Consider the following 20,845-nt stretch of genomic DNA (forward strand, 5'->3'; position numbering starts at 1 on the left):
TGTTTTTTAAGTACTTTTTTGCCTCAAGTATTCGTGAGAAAACTATTTTTTCTGGGATTTTATTACTTCAAAAAAAGATTCCAATCAATTCCCATCCCATCATTTTGAATGATCATGGTCACCGTCTGATGACGTCACTAACCGGATTATCAGACTTAATTGCATCATTACTTGGTGTCCCCTTGATCCAGCCACAAGTTTCTTGATGCCAGGTGCGCGTGCGTGCCCCCTCCCCTCGCCTTCCTGTTGTACCCTAATCCCCCCCACCGTCACCCCCCGACCGACGACCTCCCGCATGCGCGCATTACACCACCATTGAGACAGCTGCCATTCACATGCACACGCAGTGTCTTGTGTATTCCACATGCACACGCCTACGTGACGTCACCCATCTTTAGTGATGACTTTACGTACCAGTTAAAAAAAACAAAAAACTAAACTCAAGTCAAAGCAATGAAGTTTTGCTATGTCGTTTTTTCGGCTGAAAAGTTTCCTCTCGCGAGGTGTTAAAGGGAGGTGACAGCCGCGGGAATTAACGACTTTCACGCCGCCCCCTTGCAAATCCCCTCGGGCCACAAACTGACGGACCTCCGCCCAAAAAAAAAAACCTCTAGCGACTTGCTTGCTTATGGGTAAAACTGAGAAGTATTAACTCATTAGGTGTTAACCATCGACAACTTTTCCACTGTTCTAGAACAAGAAAAAGAACGGCAGCTAATGAACAAACATCACTGTCAATGGCATAATAAGCAAAACTATTTTCTCATTTCGATTAACTAACTGCTCATCTGGATTTGGCCGTCTATGAACGTCAATGGCACTGAACCATGGCAGGCCGCCCGCCAGTCCAACCGGGCCAATAAACAGCACGCCAGGGGGCCACATTGGCCCCTTTTTCCTTTTTTTTTGCAGAATGGGAGCCTCCTTCCTGACATATTGAAATTTAGCAACGGGGTGGAGGAGCCTGGGTGGCGAATTTCGACCAGGGGGCGTGGCTTGAGCGCTTACCTTATAAAGCAAGTCCGATTGGCGTTTTTTCCTCAGCCCGTCCTGAGACCTCCATCCCTCCCGTCTGAGGGTCTCCACGTCTGCAAAAGAGAAGAAAAAAAAGAAGTGGAAAATGAAGGCCACGTGAACTTGTTGTGACTTTGTTCAAGTTGTTTTTTGTGTGTTTACGTGGAGGATCATTTTTTTAACGTTCTTAAAGGATTATAACGTTGGGAGGAAAGGGAGGAGGAGGAGGAGGGGGGAGTGTCAAGGTGCGACAGCTCATCCTGTTCCTCTCAAGGTTTTCTTTGTGGGGATGTTGAGCTCAGTGAAGATGGAAGCCCACGACATACCAGAGTGGAATACTTTTTACAGCGAGGCTAGCGAGGTAAGCCGAGGCTACCATTAAAAAGAGAAAGACAAAAAAAGTACTTCAATAAATCCATTCGCACTATATTTTCGTTTAAAAAATGTACCTATAAAATTCCAGTTAAAGAAAGGTCAAAAAGTAAATTAAATATGGTTAAATATATTTTATAAGTACAAAAACGTTGATATTTGACAAGGCTATTTAGTTTGCAGATGAAATAAGTCTAGATTTGAAGAGCTATGACTACAAAATGAATTATTAACATGCTTAAACACATTTTAAAAGCTGAAAGAACATAAGATAATATGTTGATATTTTTAAATACATTCTAAAAACATTTTTAAGCTTATAATAAGCACGAGTGTGTATTTACAGCCTAAAATTGTATTAAAACGATAAAATATGTATTTTTATATATTTAACGAACAGCAAAAACATCTAGCTATAATACATTTATATTACCAAAACGAATAATGAACCCACATTTTCCACATAACTTCGATTTTCTCCAATAATACAAAAGTTCCTATTTTAACTTGATACTTTTCAGAACGAAAACAAAGTAAAGCAATTAATCTCGCTTGCTAATTGTCAAACGAGTCCTAATATCCATTTAAACAATGCATTCGTTGTTAATAGAATTTAAAATTAATGTCATCAAGCGCTGATGAAATTAACACAAAAGTGCGAGCATTCCCTTTCAAACTTTCAACTTTCTCCGTTCTTTGGACTTTTTTTTCTTTATTTTCCAAGCCAATGAAATAGGGAAAGAAAAAGAAAAAGAAGATTGGTCGTTTTTCCGCGGGAGCCGAAATGAAAAAAAGGGCCTTGCTGACGCGCTTTTGCGCACTTTGACGTTCACGCGTGAGTGCGAAATCCGTGCGCACTGAGAGCTTCATTGTGCATTCAGCAAAAAAAAAAAAAAAAAAAAAACTCAAGAAAAAAAATGGAAGACGACGCTGGCTTAAAAGCTACTTTTCAATTAAAAGCGAAAAAATAAACTTCATGCCTTTGAAATTCTATGTTTCATTGCCACAGACGCTGATAGACGTCTAATTTAGCCTCGGTCTAAGTCGTAAAAAGTTGGACGTCCGCCAACGTCAACAGCAGCCGACAAGTAACAAAAAAACTGTACATTTAAAACAGAGTAGGGTTTAGATTTAAGGCAAACGGATTGGACGTCCATAGATGTCAATGGCGCTTAGTAAAAAATGACAGAAAATGAAACACAAAAAACTATAAAATAAACATAAGAAACACAATTGGGCAAATACTGTAAATTTGGAAGATAGTAACATCATGGCAGGAAAAATGATATATTTGTTAATACTAACATCAACTCTATGTGGACCATTTTAGATATAATATATAAAATATTCAGTTTTTATAGATCTAAAACAATGTATATTTTACCTTTTTTTTTAGATTTGACAGAATGATTTTTGAACGAAAAACAGAAAAATGGAGACAAAAAATTAAGGCAGGTTAGGACAAGTTGACTACCCAGTGGCAAACATGCTAGGCTAGGCTATTGGTCAGGAGTCAGCACGCTGGACCACCTGCAAAACACGCTATCAATTAGCCCCCCCGGCCAACGAGCTAATGCTAAGACAACGTTGTTTTTTCTTTTGTGTTGTTGTGGCAGATGTACTCGTCGCCCGGCGGCATGAACGGCGCCCTGGCCTCGGTGGGCTCCATGGGCCCCATCAACAGCTACATCAACCTCAACCCGGCGGGCGGCGGGGGCGGCCTGAACATGGCCTACCCCGGCTCGGGCCTCAGCCCTTCGCCGCTGGCCTCCATGAGCTCGGGCGCGGTGGCCCACATGCCGCTGTCCCCCGTGGCGCCCGCACTGGGCTCGGGTTCGCTGAGCCAGCTGGGGCCCTCGGCGGCGGCGGCGGCGGGTTCGCTGTCCCACTACGGCAACATGGGCCAGTCGGTGAGCCAGCTGGCTTACCCGTCGGCGGCGGGCGGCCCCCTGAGCCGCGGAGGTCCCAAGGAGATCCCGCCCAAGCCGTACCGTCGCTCGCTGACCCACGCCAAGCCGCCCTACTCGTACATCTCGCTGATCACCATGGCCATCCAGCAGAGCGGCAGCAAGATGCTGACCCTCAACGAGATCTACCAGTGGATCATGGACTTGTTCCCCTACTACCGGGAGAACCAGCAGCGCTGGCAGAACTCCATCCGCCACTCGCTGTCCTTCAACGACTGCTTCGTCAAGGTGGCCCGCTCGCCCGACAAGCCGGGCAAGGGCTCCTATTGGACGCTGCACCCGCAGTCGGGCAACATGTTCGAGAACGGCTGCTACCTGCGGCGCCAGAAACGATTCAAGATCGACGACAAGTTGGCCAAGAAGGCGGGGAAGGACGGCGGCGGTGGCAAGAGGGGCGACCTGGCGGCGGGCGATCGCAGCCCGGCGGGCGGCGCCGGCTCTGACGAAGCCGACTCGGCCCACTCGGACAACTCCCACCCGGGTTCCTCCGACGACCAGTCCCTCCCCCGCGGTCCCTCCGGCGGCAACTCCCTGCTGGCGGCGCTGGACTGCCCGGCGGCGGCGGCGGCGGCGGCGGCGACGGCGCCGGCCACGTCTTCGTCGGCCTCCGTGTTCCACTCCCAGTCGGCCCACCAGCACCACCACCACCTCCTCCCCCCGGGCGCCATGGTCCAGCAGCACATGGAGCTTCCCAACGAGGCCCTAAAGTCCCTGGACCCCCACTACAACTTCAACCACCCCTTCTCCATCACCAACCTGATGTCCAACGAGCAGAAGATGGACCTGAAGTCCTACCAGGACCAGGTGATGGCCTACAACAGCTACGCCGCCGCGGGCTCCCCCGTGGCCGCCAAGCAGATCTACGACAGCCCCGGACCGGTGGCCATGGACTCGGGGGCTTACTACCAGACTCTTTACAGCCGCTCCGTGCTCAACGCCTCCTAATGTCAAAGGGGGGGGGGGGAGAGGGTCAGACTCAAAAAAAAAAAAACGGGGGGCCACCGCCTCTGGACCAGCGTTGGTAGCGGTCAATAAACCAAGTTCCACTTGAAGGTTCAGCGTACTAGCGCAAACTTTGCTCCGACCAGCATTGTCCTAGCACAACAATTTTCAGAGCGCCATCGACAAATATCTTTTGCATATTTTGTCAATTTTGTCCAGTTACTTACTCGTGGTTTAAAGACTAAGGCCTAGAAAACCAAGGGTTTCAGACAGAGACAGTACTAGTATGTGGATCTTAATCCTAATATGAAAAGATCTGGAATAAATGCGTTAAAGGCTTTGCTGACCACATTTAAAAGGGTTTTTTTTTTGGAAGGAGCACATTTTTATTTGTATTTTTGTTGTCCCCCCTTATGGAGACTCTCTGGTTACACACGATGAAGTTGACAATGATGAAGATGGACTTTGTACAAAATGTAAATAGCAGCAAAGTGCATGGCGCTGTCAAAAGGGGGATTTGCATTTATTTATGAAGGGGGAAATTGTTTTTTAATATATCTTACATTCTGCTTTGTCCAAACAGTTACAAAAGGGTGTGCGCTTCTGGTGTTACTTTCACCATTTTTACGATTCATGTTACAAAAAAACATTTCTGTGGGCATGGCTTGACTCTTGTGGGGTTATTCTGGAATAGTGCTTGTCCTACAATACAGGTGGTGTGGTGAAAAAAGGGAATGTTTCATTTGGGGGGTCAAAATGGGAGACCATTCTGGAATATAAACCTATTTAAGACGCAGAAATGTTCTGGGAGGGGAGATAGCTACAAGAGAAAGTGTTACGTAAATACTATTGCCAGATTAAAAACTAAAATGTTCCGGAATAGATGACTTCTCTGGAAAAAAGGAAGGGTAGGCCATAGGATTTTGGGCTAGGCTGTGTGTGCTATGCTAAGGGAATATTAAGGTTCAGGAATGGTGAATATGGGATTTGAAAGATCTGGAATAGGGCTTTGGGAAATACGCTCAAATGATGTTCCGGAATAAATGTTGGGACAAGAGAAAGAGCTAGAATAGGTAGCTAGTAATATTCCATATGGGATCAATGGAAGGTCACATGGTGGTGGAACAGGAATAGTCTCCAATTGGAATAAATAAAAATACATTGGGGCTTTGGGATTGGCTTATTCTGGAATTTGAATGTGGAATTGTGGTAGAAAAGCAACATTCTATCTTTCCTTTTCCATTTTTTTGTTACGTACCTGTTTGAGTTGCCGGATTCGGTCGGACCGTCCATCCATGAGTGTGTGTGTGTGTGGCGTGAGCGTGGCTTTGTTTCAAGTCGGTTACTAAAAAAAACACAGAAGAAGAAGAAAAGAATTGAGTAAGAGAGAGAGAGAGAGAGAGAGAGAGAGAGAGAGAGAGAGAGAGATGCACTATGGGAGATTTACATACAGTACTTTGCACTATGGAGCTCCCACTAGCCAGGTGGGCTGATAGTGTGTGTGTGTGTGTGTGTGTGTTACTATTGCCAGTGGGGGTGGTCACCGAGTTTGAAGCCAAACGGTCACATTACGGTCCAAAAGTGCCTTTCCACATGATCACTTATCAATAAATTGGAGGATGATAAAAGTCCAGGTCACATGGTGGACCAGAGGAAAATGTCGCATGTCGCTTTTTGTTCGCTTTTCTTTGTTTTTTTGCAACTGTGTGTCCTTATAATATATTCTTCCCTCTTTCTTCTTCATGTGATGGCCAGCATTTATGTTTCTTAATAAAATAAAAAGGTTCAAATGGGAGAAAATAGGTATTTGTGTCTTTTTTTAGAAAGTGGTTTCATTTTGAGAGAAAAAAATGGATGACTTTGAGCCAAAAGTGCGTACATTTTGCAAGTATGGGTCGGAGTGGCAGGTGAGCGATGGGCGCCGCCGCGGTGGTCAAAAGGCGTCTGGCTTTTTTTGTTGAGACAGCTCGGGGCCAAATGGACGTGGCGTGCGGCAGACTAAACATGGCCGCCTCACGCTGAGAGCCTCAAAGGGCCGCCGTGGCCAGGAGCGTGGCTCGTGACCCCGCGGCGACCCCGCTGCCGAGCCAACTAAGACGGCGGGCCGCACGCTGGGGGGGGGGGGGGGGGGGGGGGGGCTTTCAACGATGTACATTAGTCAACGGCGGCAGCGACCAATCGCCGATTATTAAGTGGACATAGACGTCCAATTTTGTTTAACTGAACAGTGAATCATTATGTTTTGGTGCCATTAACCATGCTATATATAATATAGTATATAATATATATATATATAATTAAATTATTTTAAGTATTGATCGACTATAAATTAATGTGAAATTAAAAGAAGATATATTATAATGGGTAATGTCATAAAAGTAAAAATTCTAAAGTAAGAAGGCTAAAATAAAGAAAAAAACTTAGATAAATGCAAAACTAAATATATAAATTGAGTTAAATATTCAAAAGATAAATAACTTTTTCTTATTAGTGTGCGAAGATGACAATATTATTAGAAACGACATTAATTAACGGATTAGACGTCTAATGTTGTCAATGGCGGCCGAGGCGTTCAAGGACCGGTTTTCCCAAATTAAAGAGAAAAAAAAATGTCCATGTCCTGAGGCCAAAGTAAAAGTTTTGCATATTCCCCGTTAAGAGGAATAAGACGACAAGCAAGACAGGTCATGATGGGGCGGAGCCAAGTGCCAAAGGGACACTTTTGCCATCCTGTTGAAGCCCCGGGACACAACCGACGACTCAACCCAAAGCACACCAAAGCCAAAACCAGACCTTAACACCATCCCCTAAACAATACTCCCATCTCCTAAAAAATATAATAATCACAAAACAAAGAAAATGGAACATTTGTCCACTTAAAAGTCCAACATATTGAAAAATAAACAGCTAAACAAGCGTGTGCTTGCGGGTGTGTATGTGCGTGTGTAACTGTGTGTGTGTGTTTTGAGGCGCTAGGATGCAAATGAAGCGGTGCATCCTGGATCCTGTTAGGTGGATGCTGTGTTTACTCTACTTATTGCCTGCGGGGAAGGAGGAAAGAAAGGAGGAAAGAAAGGAGGAAAGAAAGGAGGGAAGGAGGGAGCACTTACTGTACAGTTCTGCCTCTGGACATGTGCTCGCTCTTTCATAATTTGCAGGTGACATCGTGTGACACACACACACACACACCGTGTACTATCTGCTATATTTGAACATGGATATACTCTATGTTCAAGCCCACTCAAAGTAGTAGGACCAAAAAAGAAATAAAAACTTAAAACCTACTGATTTTTCTGAGCAAAATTTGGCATGTTTCGACCACAGGTAACAAAAGCAAAGCCCAAAGGACCAAATTATGTCGCGCAAAAGTACAAGAATTAGGATTACTTTTAAATATACAACATGCTTAAAAAAAATTCACTTGATGGCGGTCCGGTGTGAAAGTGGTTAGCACGTGCGCATCGCATTTCTGGGAGGGTTCAATCCCGGGTGGGTGGGTTTTCTCTGGGTATTCCGGTTTGGCTCCCACATACCCGAAAAATGCATGCTAAGCTAGTTGAAGACTGTAACTGATACGAGTGTGACATTGGCTGCCACCCTCCCACTCCAAACCGATTGGACATCAATGGAATCCCACGACTTTAAATTAAACTTAATCTACATCCAAACGTAACGACTTCAGTCTTTTTGAGCGCCATCCCAACTGATGAAAACAGTAGATTGCGGCGAGTTAATCATTAGCCAGCGACTAAATCAGCCCCCAATGGTGACTAATAGCCAATAAACGTTAATATGTGGCAACGCAGCCTTCGTTTTGCCGCTTGACGTACGACGGCGGTGTCACCAAAACGGTGACTTAGCAACAGGAAGTTGATTTACGACATAAAGTTTAATAAATGAGAAAAAGAGGCGGCAGACGACGAATACGCGCACACACGGCGGGCGGCAGGGCGGCAGGGCAGTTAGTGTGTCAGTCAGTCAGACGTCCAGATAAAAGTTTAGACTTTGTCCCGTCGGGTAAAGAGAGAACTGATAAAAAATAAAAAAAAGAACATTCTGGAGACACACACACACACAATAGAGTGATTACATTATACATCCAAGATGTGTGTGAGTATACGGTATAGATGGATTATAAAGGGGGAAAGGTGACAAAATGGTGCCTATAGGATCCTATTTATTTCTGGTCTCAATGAATGAAGCGTCTTCTTCTGTGGTTTTCATGCTATACGTGGCGTCGTTTTTTTTTTTTTTTTTTTTCTCCACTTCCCGTTGTTGTCGCTGACCCACTTTCCCTCCCAGAATCATTAAACTTTTTTTTCTCTTATCGGCCTTCCTGGACTGTTATGACGGCACACCTGCACACCCAATTGCTCAAATATATATTGCATATTTTGGCCTAGCGTGCACGACTTTTGCTGCCCGTTTGAAATCTGCGCCTTTAACTCATTAACTGCCGCTAATATCAATTCAAAAGTACCAATTTCTCTAAAAATTTGCTTTTTTTACATTAACTGTATGCTAATTTGGTCACCTTAGCATTTTTGACACTGAAAGTGGGGGAAAAACAATAAAATTTGACATTATTTTACACGCTAATGAAGAAATGGCTAATTTTTAATGTTAGCAGGCTCAGTAGTCAAAATTCAAACGGTTTATTTATTTCGGGGCGCTCGGAAACAACTTGTTAGTAGCAGCGTTCCATTACTTAACAACATTACTGTGTTTAGCGCACTTTTATTGTACATTGTCAAATAGATAGCTAGCTATACTAGCTAGCAATAGCTGGGAAATGGAGTTATTTACAGGTACACTACAAAAGAACCATTTAAGGCTAAAAACGGGGTTGGTTGTTGATAGGCTAGCGCTAACAGGCATTAGCCCAGGTCAAAAGTACTATCAGGCTAAGCTAGCATGACAAGGTCTTTTTCATTTTTCTTCTTTCCTACTTTTAACTAATTAAGTTAGTAAGTTAAAAGCTTTTTAGGTGACAGTTAATGTTCAAAGATATGTAGGGTTTGTTCTCTTACATTTTAAGAAATGAGGGTGACAGAATTTGACAATGAAATTCATTATACTACTGTTTAGCTAACCTGTCGTGCGAGGACGTGTGGGGCCCGTGTTCTGCTGATGTCTCCGAGATGTTTGTTCAAGCGTCACACAGGAGATATCAGCAAATATCCTCGGGACCTGAAAGCATTTGAAAAAAAAAAGTATTTCACCAGGCTGAAAACCACCAACATACTTTGGTACATGACGGCAAGTAAGCTGCTGAAAATGACCGAAAATGCATTAACATGAAATAACAGTCTGTGCCACTAAGTTTGGGATATTTACATCCTCGTTCTGCCAGTTTGGCATATTTTTGGGGGGAGAAATATGATGCCATTACTTTATTTTGATCCAAATTCTATGCGCAGAATGATAGTGCATTTAAAATTTGTTATTAGTGTGTGTGTAAAGAAGCTTGACGAGTGTGACTTTGCAAATATGACGACAACACAGATTAGTTAGCTGCAAATATTTGACGCAAATCAGAAAATGTGTGTTGTTTGAGCGCCAAACAGACAAACTCTGATTGTTTAATACGACCGACCGCGACGACGCGTACCGCCGTAGCGCCACTTGGCCATTTCGGTTACCGCGTCAAAATGGCGGCCGACGTGGTTGTGTGACAGTCTGGGATATTTCTTTTGCGGTTAAGCGGCTTCGGGGGGGAAAAACGCACCCAGGCACGGCGCCGTGACGTTATCTTATCACTCGGCACAGGTGTGTGGGCCACGCCCATTATTGTATAAAGGCAGGTAGGCGTATCATAAAATGGTTAAGAATTCTAACCGCAATTAATCACATTTTAGACCGACAGTTGTTTAAATCAATATAAATAAATTGTTTTCATATATTTTTGCTCCTTTTTAGCACACAAAAGCAAAAGATGGTGGAACAAATTGTGCTATTTCAATGTAAAGTACGCTTCTACTTGCAAAAAAGCGACAATTTGGATGAAGACGACCAGGCAACGTGACTTTTGCGAGGAGAGGAAGTGACGGAGAGGACTTAAAAAAGTGATGATAGCTCTGCATGTGAACTTGAAAATAATTTATGAGCCGCAGTAAGCAGCTAGCATGCTAGCGTAACACCGGGAGGAGGTGGTAAGCAGAGACGGTCACACTGCTGTGACAACACACTTCATTAACAGGGTGTGTGTGTGTGTGTGTGTGTGTACAGCTGGATACACGAAAACACACACACACACACACACAATGGAGCAGTTCACCATCAGCTGTCAGAGTGATCGCATCCGATGCACAATAAAAAAAACTCTCCCACCTGCTTGCATTAAAAGTCATTAATTGATCATATTGTTCCCGGAAAATGGACATCATTTTAAGTAAATATTTTGGAACTATTGAGGCGATATCAAATGACAGTAATATACTCGTGGGGGGAAAATAGCCCTGAAAACATCACACAATTCCTTTCTTCGTTGTTGATGTATTTGAAGGAAAAACATTACTAAATTTAGGATTGGACGTCTATTGCTGTCAATGGCAACGGTTTGTCTGATGACTGACAGCTGCATTCTTCCAAGCAGGACCCCCCCCCCCCCCCCCCAATCCCGACAGGAATTCCATTCTCACTTTCACCCCTCTGCGACTTGATGTCGTTTGCCCGCCGCCTGCAATAGCGGGACCCCCAACCTACCCCAATTAACACACACACACACACGCACACACTAGCAGTGAGAGCGACCACCAGCTGTGCCAGATTAGCAGGCCTCCGCCCAGGCCATTAAGAGGGCCGCTTTGAAATTAGCACTCACACACCACGAGGATGTGACACCATTGGCGCACCCCCTAAAAGTTCAAAATGTCCTTTGCGCCGAGTGGCGGGCAGTCCGGCGAGATGAGTGACGGCCGATGGGAGGGTGGGACCATGAAGCCAGTGAGCCAGAGGGAGGGCATGAACGAATGAATGCTGCTGTGTCTTGACTACGTGTGTGTGCGTGTGCGGGTTACACTCGAGTACACTAGCGCTTCTTATTTCCAGGAGGAAACATACACACACATGCACCATTTGCCCCTTCAAGTGATAAGATTTCCACCACCACCCCAAAAAAATGATACTCATATCGGTAGCTACACGGTATTAAAGTAAAGTCATCGATATCAAGAAATAACAAGCCAATAATGAGCGAAAAATCCTTTCTTAGATCTACTTTTCCCAACAGTGATCTGACCCAAGATGGCCGCCAAGAAGGCCCACCGCATACAAACCAGAGCACATTTTGGAAAGCTCTCATTGGCAGCCTACAAGTACAAAAATAAATAAAATAAATGTTGTTCTTCCGGCCAAGATTTCACCCCCGCCAGCGGCCATCTTGATTGTTCTCCACCCCGATGTTTTTGTCCCTACCTGAGCTAAATATTCCAACTCTGACCCCAACTAGAAAGACCCCCTCCCTTCGCTCTCACTAGCGCCTGTCAAAATAAACACGTTGCCAGCTCGTTTAGCCTGTGTGTGAGTATTTATAACACGCGGCAAGGTATCTGACATAAGCGGCGTGGCGGGCCTTCCCGGCAGATAGCGCCGCCGCCGCCACTGCCGCCGCCACTGCCGCGCCGCCGGGGGGGAACTTTCCTGGCTCGGGGAAGCCTCGGGACAATCCGGCCTTTCATGGGGGATGCCGACGCGGGCCCGGGGAATGTCTCTCCCTCGCTGCTCCCTCTCTAGCTCGCCACCGCCGCACCCCCGCCTCAAATTAAGCCGTCCTACTTCCCCGCCGTTCTCATCGCCAACGCTGAAGTTACTCAAGAGATGTTTGGAAGCAGAAAATATTGCATTTCCACAAGGGGAAGAAAGAAAAAAAATCAACTTAGAGCCCATTCATACATGTTTTGGTGGCTTTTAAAGCAAATTGACTGTTTTAAATGGTTTTAGATTGTATTTCTGTGCTATTAAATTTCAATAACATAGTACTAGTAGCTATACACACAAAAAGCTTACTTTTTGAAAACTGCACTGAAACCCTTTGAATGAGTTGAATGAGCAGCCAACCACATGCTACCAACCCTCCCACATGAAATGAATGAAAAGCCGTTGAACTCTGGTCACGCACGACTATATAAACGGCCTCCAACGAATCCGAGTTCGATGCCGAGCATCCTGGACGAGTCCTGTTAGAAAGCGTTCACATGAATATTCCTCTTGTGCGTCGTCACGTTGGGGCAGGCTTGCCGCCATCCGCCGCTTCAAAACATTCCTTCATCCGCCAGTTCAGCCCCCCCAACCCCCTTAATCTCACCGAGCTGCCCGCTAGCCAACGGGCCCCCGACTCCGAGTCCACAAAGCCACCTTTTAAGCGCGTTTAAAATTAGAAGGTACCGCCGTAGTAGCGAGGAAGGGAAAGAGACGCTCTATTTGGGACGGACGGCTCTTGGAAGATGCCTCTGCTCTTCCCGTAAGGACGCCGGGAAATTAAAATGGCGTCCGTGCGGGCAGGGAATCGGGTCGGGATCCGAGCCACCTGGGACGAGGAAAATGTCCACTGTCCCAAAATGTTTGAAATGGACACCCAGGTGATAAAAGTCCAATCAACTTGATCATCAAATGAACTACAAACAAGTAGAATGGGCCATAAATGAAGAATATAGGGAAGCATATTGCAATGTGAATGGACGCCGTCCCAAAAACAAACAAAAAGTCGCTTCCCGTTGAAGACTTGGACGGAAAACAAGACAAAGTGAAGAAGGGAACAGAGCCGCTGGATGTGAGCAAACACGACTGGTCGGACGGGTCGCTCGCCGCCGCCGCCGCACGGAACATTTCATGGAAGCCGCAGGAAAGTTACCGGGAAACATGGGATGGGACGCAACGCACTTTTGCCAACAATCGTGGATATCTACGAAGCCATACATCATTCCAAATAGACAAAAAAATGGAAACCTTGTTTTCATAACATGTCAAGAGGTCAAAGGTCAATGGTCTGTGTGACTCAGCAATATTTTGTTCGGATGCCAATCGTTTACCAGGACAAAACGATTGGACGCACGCGACAACAAACTATTTCCTCAATAAAAACTAAAGGGACCGCATACACACAAATATAGGTAAAACTGCAAGTTTTTTTTGTACACACACCTATACACACACTTGCACTTGTTCCCCACTTTTAGCCAGGAATAGAAAAATAAACAGAAAGACGAAAAAGGTGAGCCAGCGTAGTAAAGCAAAGCAAACCTGACTTGACCCCCCCAAAGAAAGCAAAACAACAACATTTGAGACTTTCGATAGGCTTCTAGTTTCGAGGCACATTGGATCCAGTTGGCATGAATGCGGCCCACCAACCCAACGGAATTGGACTCCCCTCATTTAAACCAATATAGGAGCATTAGCATGCCTAAAATGACTGTCATGTGGCCGTTTTTTGGCATTTTTTTTCATCGATTACGACGAAGCAGGAACAAAAACACCAGGTGGGCCGTCGTTTTGGGAGAAGGGGGAAAAAGTGTCGAACAGAGCGGGTCCAGTTAGCGTGGCTCCGTCCGTCCTCTGTCGGTTTCCTTCAAAACATCCGCCGCCGCATGAATTAAAACGTTTTATTTCGCCAGCGGCCCCTCCCTTTCTGCTTCTTGTCGCCGGGCAAAAAAAAAAGGATCTTTGGAGGCTTTTTTGCTGAGCCCTGTGGCTTTTTTTGCTCCCTCAAACGGGCTCGAAAAGTTGTCCAAGAATGAATAAGTGCGGTTGAAGCAACTTTAAAAAAAATATCTCACAGCAAAAAAAATATGGCTGCTACTGGATGTCCAATTTGTCTTGACTGGAATGACATTTAAATAAAGAATTTACAGGCAGCTAGCTAATTATTTCACAAATATTTTGATCAATTAATTAATTGGTCTTTTTAACTAAAAATGACTGGGATAATTTAATTTTTAAGGGAAAAAACAATATATTATTCCACCCAAATTAGTCTATCAAGGATTTTTGTGACATCACAACCAGAATTGATGATCATTTGTGGCTTTCTAATACTCTGCTAGCTAATAAATATACATTAATATATACAAAGTCATTTTTTCAAAAATGGATGTTGTTCTAACCCGACGAGGCTTCGGCGGGCGGCGAATTTGCGGGCTAAAAATACGTTTTCCTTTGGAGTTGAGCCGCTTCATCCTCGCAAAGACACACACACACACACACACACACACACACACAGCACCCTCACAAGACTGCAATTAAAGCACCTTTAATTTTAGTCTCATCCGGCACAAAGGTAGCAGTGTTGGCCCCCAAAAGGGACGCAACACAGACAGGTATTGATGCCCACGCCCGCTCTCTCTTCTGGACGGAACTCGGCAGCGACAAGAAGAAGACCAAGAGGAAGCGGGCAAAAAGCATGAAAAACGTCAACTTGATTTAAAGTCGGCTGGACCATTTTAGATCTAATATTTCGATTTTTTTAAATAAATGGATTGACAATGATTGATTTAAAAGGGGGGTAATCAAGAAATGTAATATATATCTCTAATGATTTGAATTTGATCCTAAAACAGAAATTTGGCACTCGGGACTGACTTTCTCGGGCCGCATTTGGCCCCCGGGCCGCCACTTTGACACCCGTGCTCTAAGAGGACACTCGCGGGGCTAAATTTTGACAGTATGATGTCATCAATTATCCAAACTTACAAAAATCTCTCCAATACTGTACGTAGAGAAGGTGAGGATGTTTTTGAGTGGTTTTTTTTCCGGCTCCGCCCCCAGTTTCTGTTCATTGTTGCCGCTTCAGGTGGCGCGTTAATGGTTAACGGCGTTTGGGCGGCGTCCGCCAAAGAGAACGCTGACATTTGGCCGCCATTATTCACGGCGGCTTTTGTTCCCCGCCGCGGCCGCCAGTGTTTGCGCTGGGATGAATGGTCGGCCCTGGGTGTGGAGGGCGGACATGTTTTTGGCCAGGTGAACAAGTCACGGGGTTAAAGTATAAGACCACTTTTGAGGAGAGGATAAGGCGCACAAAGGCCTCAGTGGGGTTTTTTTTATCTCCCACTTTTAATCTCAGACGCTTTTACCCGCTTTCCAGCAGTTTGAGTTGGACGTACACGGGCGGGCAGCCATGTTTGCACCGTGTGTTTGCACAATATGGTGACGGGGAGGAGCCCACTCGCTGAAGGGATGCTCAGCCCCCGCCAACTTCTCGCGCAAGGAGGCTCCGTAAAACTATTGTTTGATCAGACGTGCTCGCCCAAGGCTTGACTTCCATGGACGGCACGGGACGTCCAATCTGTGAGGGACTGGGAGGAGCTAAAATACTACTCGGGGGGGACTAAGTGGTCGTACGCCAAGTGTTGCGTGTTGGCGCGTGTAGGGGGGGGGGGGTGTTCTATAGACTCTCTATCCCTGCATCCACACAAAGTGTAGTTTGAGAACAATGGGCGGCTTTGAGGAGGAGATGGGCCGCCTCCATTGTCTGCTGTGTTTACTCACAGACTCACCTGGCACTGAGCTAATAGCGCCGGCCGGCTGGCCGCCTCCATCTAAGCAGTTCGTGGGGAACGCCACCATTCTCACCAGAACATAAATCTAATGAGAATTGATCTTGATAAAACGGATTGCAAATTCTGTCCCAAAAAGCTACATCCCTCCCTCTTCAATCAGATTGGATCTCTATTACCGATGAACTAAACTCTAAATCCACCGACCTACGCGATTGGATTTCTGTCACGGCGCTGAAAAAGTTTTAATAACTTATTTTTGGGGGAAATTGGTTCAATCTTAAGTCATTAATGGATCATATCTAACGCATTCAAGCCCTGCCCACTAGATTAAAAAAAAACCCTGCACGTGTGTTTGCGTGTGTGCGGGTGTAGTCGCACCTGGGTGTCCCGGGAGATTGCGGCGTCGGTAGAGGGGGTGAATTTGGGGGGGGGGGGGGGGGGGGGTGTAGGGGGTGAGGGGGGAGGTCTTTCAGGTTTTTACTACTGTGCAAACACACACACACACACACACACACACACAGTTGATAGGTTTGATGGGATCAGTTGGGAGCCTTGCGCTGACCCTGCCTCGACCACGCCCTTGTTTAATCCAGATGGGTGTGTGTGTGTCCGTGTGTGTCCGTGTGTGTGTGTGTGTGTGTGTGTGTCGTCAGGATCGTTACAAGAGAACACACACACTTTGCAAAATGTGAACATTTGTCTTACAGATGTGAACATTGGAGCATTTTTTTCTATCTTTTTTCTTTTTAAAATGTAAACTAGGCCACATGGCATCCGATAAGGCCTGCGCATACCTGCCGCATTAATGATTAGTGGGGCGCTTTTATTTTCATATTTTTGTTCAGGCGCTAAGCAGAGTGCCTCTCCAAGCTCGACTCCAGTGACTTTTAAACACACTTGAGTGGGTGCTAATGGAGTCAAAGGGCGGGGGCGGGGGCCGCGGGGGCCGCGGGGTCTTTATCCAGGGCGGCATCAAGTCTGGGGGGAGACGCACGCCCGACTGGGCGCTGGTGGACGCCCGACTGGGCGGAGGAGAATTGTTGGGCCGCTATTGGTCAATGGAGTGGGCTCAAAACCAGGTGGAGGGAGTTGGTTTTAGCTTCGGATCGTTTTTGCGGCCTCATCGCTCAAAGCTAGTTGGGTTTTAGCGCAGGAAATTCAAGAATCTCATCTGGCCTCCAAAAAACGACACCAGCCATTTGATTTGACCCTCATTGGTCCCATTTCTAACCATCTTACCCACAAAGTCGGCGGTCTACGCACGTCCCCGAAAGACGAGACAAGATGGAAGGCGCTAGCGAGCACTGCGGTTCGATGACTGACCTCCTGGTTGTCTGGGCTTGATAAAGGAAGTCCTGGTTAATGAGTAATGAGGCTGACGCTAAAGGGGGGGGGTGCGGGGACGGATAGAAGAGGGTGGGGGGGTTTCGGCCGGGACGCCGCGCTGATAAGAAGGGACGATAGAGTGACTTTTAAAAGGGGGCGGTGGTTGTGGTGGGAAAGGCAGTAAAACGTGGCCTGACGTTAGCGCATCCACGCGTACGTCAGCCGCTAGCAAAGAAAGCCACGGGAAAAGATGAACATGGCGTGAGGGTGACAGGAAAAAGGGCCGCTTGATTGATGGCCACGCACAGAATAATAAACATTTGGGGCCGTCGTGTAAAGATTATACGCCAAAACTGTAGGATTTTTTTTCAAATGTGAACGCGGAACAAGTTTTTGCAGTTCCTTTTTTTTAAATTCAAGGTGTGGCGGGTAATATTCTGCCACGGGCAATTTACCCCAAAAAATGATATAGATCAGGGGTGTCAGACGGTTGGTTCGCGGGTTGTATTAACGTCAACTGGATTTCATGCGGTCCCGGTCGGGAAAAGCTTTTTAGGCGGCTCGGGAGATTTCCTTTCCATTGTGGCGCTAAGACGCAAGAATCACAAAGACGGCGGGAGTCCGGCTCTTAAAGGAGGAGCCCGCCCGTTGGCCGCTTTGGACAAACAGGATTTGGACACTCGGGAGGGTTTCGGGTGACCTTCGGGTGCTTTTTTTTTTTTTACAACTCGTGGCCAAAGCCAGTTCGGAGCCCGACGTGGGAATAGTGCGTCCGGGAATGAGGAAGTGGAAGCTTGGGCTGGGTTAAAAACCTGGCGGGTTGTCATGGCAACCCCCTTTTAGGTCACTATTGGCATCCTTATCAGTTACAAAGTCTTTAAATCAGTGTAACATTACTTTTTTTTTTTTAAACTGCGTGAAGCGGATATTAGGGCTGCCATTGGCTGACACCTGCTTGTTCTGGACCCGCCCCCAAATGATATTTTGGAGGATTATGGGTCATAGGTCATGGCGATTTAAAGAATTAACATTGTTACAGCCCTATACTGAAATATCCAGGAAAAAAAACAATATGCCAACTCTCCAATGGAACTTCATGACGGCCGTGTTTAAAAATACAAACGAGGACACCTTATAAAGCAGATTAGACTTTTACAAGGCAAAAAGATGGTGGGTTTCAACTAAAGTGGGTTCTTGGGAAGATTATCTGTACTCTTGCCGTTGTGTTTATTCTTCTATTTGGTAATCATCCGGGCCGGTGCCGGCTTTCCCGTAACTGGTCCAAAAGTCCAAAAGACCGCTTACCGCCAGACCCAAATATGGTGGATCTCTTATCTGGACAAGCATCTAACAAAACTAGCTAGCTCGCAATTAGCAATCGCCCCGAAATCCCGTCGCCGTTACGGCTATTGGCCAAGTCGGTCCGCGAGGGTCCGCTCAGTTTTTCGGGGGACGCTCCGGCCCGAAATTCCTTGAGAGATTTCCGGAGTGTCCGGGCCTGTGACCGGAAATCGATTTTGACGTTTGTCCAGTTCTTTTGGACCCTGGCCGCCCACCTGTGCGCCAGCTGGACTCTGACACGGAGGGGGCGCGCTAAGAGGGGGTGTCACCATGGGGGCAAATGGACCTGGGGTTCAGCCACAGGTGAAGGTTGCCAGATAACCCATTGGCCAGGTTGAGCCAGTAACAGCTTTCCTCGGGATTTAATGGCATTTATTGCTTTTGGAACTAAATAGCAATGTTTTTTTTAACATGCCTGCTCACATTTAGGGATGTCATTTCGCCACTTACTATTACAATGACATGTCCATATCTAATTATTTGAACTGAAATGCTCCTATTTGAAATAAACTGGACGCAGAACTGCATATACGATGGGTACACAAATCCAACGTGAGAGGAAATATTACACCCAGCCCAAGCTTATTGTTCCAGGATGCAAACACACCTGCGACGTTACAGCTATTCATATACATATAAAAAAAAATCCCTCTTACACAACTGAACGGCACACGCACACCACAACACAAAAAGATTGCCGCTCGCCGCTCCTGACATTAAAGCCATGACGTCACCCACCGGATGACTCATTTCTATCCCACTGGCCAACCTCGTATGGAATTTACCAACGGGACTTATAATAGTGAAAATGTTTTGAAGCAAGTTATTTCCCACAGCAAACAAAGCAAACAGTCCAGTGTATGCGAGACATGACAATCTGGCAGAAATGCACGATAAAGACGATTGCCAGCGGCCGGACGGTGGAAGTCGGCGTTTATGACTGCGCTATAACTGTTGCCTGCTCGCGGCCATAAACGTTAAATGGGTCTGGGAAGCACACATGACACACACACATGGGCTCTAACAATAGATACGAGCCCGGGCGGCCTCGTCAAGTCAACTACCTTGCTGTACTTATTTTAACTCGAGAGGGTTGGATTGTAAAAACGGTGATAATCCTGGAATTTCTTATCAAATGGTACATTTTAGTCCGGTACAAAAGAACTCACCTATCGTTGAGTGGCATTCCACATTTTAAAAACATGACTGATGTTGAGAAAATGTATAGATACAGCTGGTTTAAGATGGATTTAAAGTCCTACCGTTGAGGAATGCCATTTTTAATTGGGAAAAAATGAGCATAATTGCTAAGCTTAGGCTCTAGTGCACGTTTTTTCAATTATTTTTTTAAATTTTACTTATGTTTTGTAATGTTGTCATTACTGAGCAATACAACATTCACAACGGGTGATATTATAAGACCCAGATAGCAGCAATAATAACAAAACAATAATTTCAATATATCATTTTTAAACTGCTTTGTTAACAGGAGAAATAAAATAGTTCTCAGAGCTAAAATGATAACATGCTAAAAACATGAACGTTTTTGCTAATTCGCCAAGCAGCTCAGCAAGTTTAATTTTACATTAAAACATTTTCACCAGATAATAAAGTGCTTCATATATTCTTTGTAGTCTATTTTGGGAGTTGGGGGAAATGGTGGGTGTAAAAATATAACTATATACGTGAGTGCTACCAGTAAATAACGTTAATAACGTTATACATGTACTTTCAAGATGGCGTCCTTGCACTACCAACAGTTCTTTATGCATGGCCTCCATATTAGCTATTAGCACACTTGCACGCAACCATGTAAACAATTCATCTATACATTTCTAAAGTAGTAATTAAAATATGTACTCACCAAGGTCTTTGGGAGTAGTAAAAGTAGGTTGATCGAAGTTTTTTTTGCAGTCGTTCAACGGTGTCGTCACACACGATTTCCTGGAAAAGAGTACATTCAATATAAACACGCCAAATCTAATTCAACGTCTTCACGTCATACATGCATTGTACGATCCCTTAACAACGTCGTAGTTTGTGCAAAGTATTAAAATGGCCTACATTCAATGAAATTAAAACAACAATAATGCTAGTAGTAGTTGCATTTGTTTGTTCATACAGTGTATGTACCAATTTGTACACATGCTAATTTTTGTCATGACCTTCCACTTAATATTTGTCCATGCGTGATAATGTACTCATACTCTTCTTTACCTTCTCGGGTGATTGTTGCATTTCCTTTGTAATTCTAAAGTAATTCGTCGTATGTTTGTCGATATTTTGGTGAAAATTAGGATAAAATCAAAATCGCCTCCGGCGAGATACAAACAAATTCACCTGGAATTCACTTTTCCTCGTTTTAATTTTACAGTTAGTATGACTACAGCG

General features: G+C 45.3%; 1 protein-coding gene and 1 long non-coding RNA gene across 2 annotated transcripts; one reads left to right on the plus strand and one right to left on the minus strand.

Moving 5' to 3' along the window:
• Positions 1-1,050: 1,050 nt before the first annotated feature.
• On the plus strand, positions 1,051-4,300 carry foxa3 (forkhead box A3). Its single transcript, XM_077722724.1, has 2 exons — positions 1,051-1,375; positions 3,003-4,300. Exons 1-2 carry the CDS (start codon positions 1,304-1,306, stop codon positions 4,296-4,298), a joined length of 1,368 nt encoding a protein of 455 aa, XP_077578850.1. The 5' UTR covers positions 1,051-1,303; the 3' UTR covers positions 4,299-4,300.
• LOC144200516 (uncharacterized) lies at positions 3,940-20,814 on the minus strand. Its single transcript, XR_013327127.1, has 5 exons — positions 20,672-20,814; positions 20,319-20,398; positions 9,389-9,485; positions 5,554-5,640; positions 3,940-4,294 (listed from the first exon to the last, which is right to left on the minus strand). It is a non-coding gene; the product is annotated as an uncharacterized LOC144200516 (long non-coding RNA).
• Between the last annotated feature and the right edge of the window lie 31 nt (positions 20,815-20,845).

Source organism: Stigmatopora nigra, chromosome 8 (assembly GCF_051989575.1).
Source record: "Stigmatopora nigra isolate UIUO_SnigA chromosome 8, RoL_Snig_1.1, whole genome shotgun sequence".
Taxonomy (NCBI): domain Eukaryota; kingdom Metazoa; phylum Chordata; class Actinopteri; order Syngnathiformes; family Syngnathidae; genus Stigmatopora; species Stigmatopora nigra.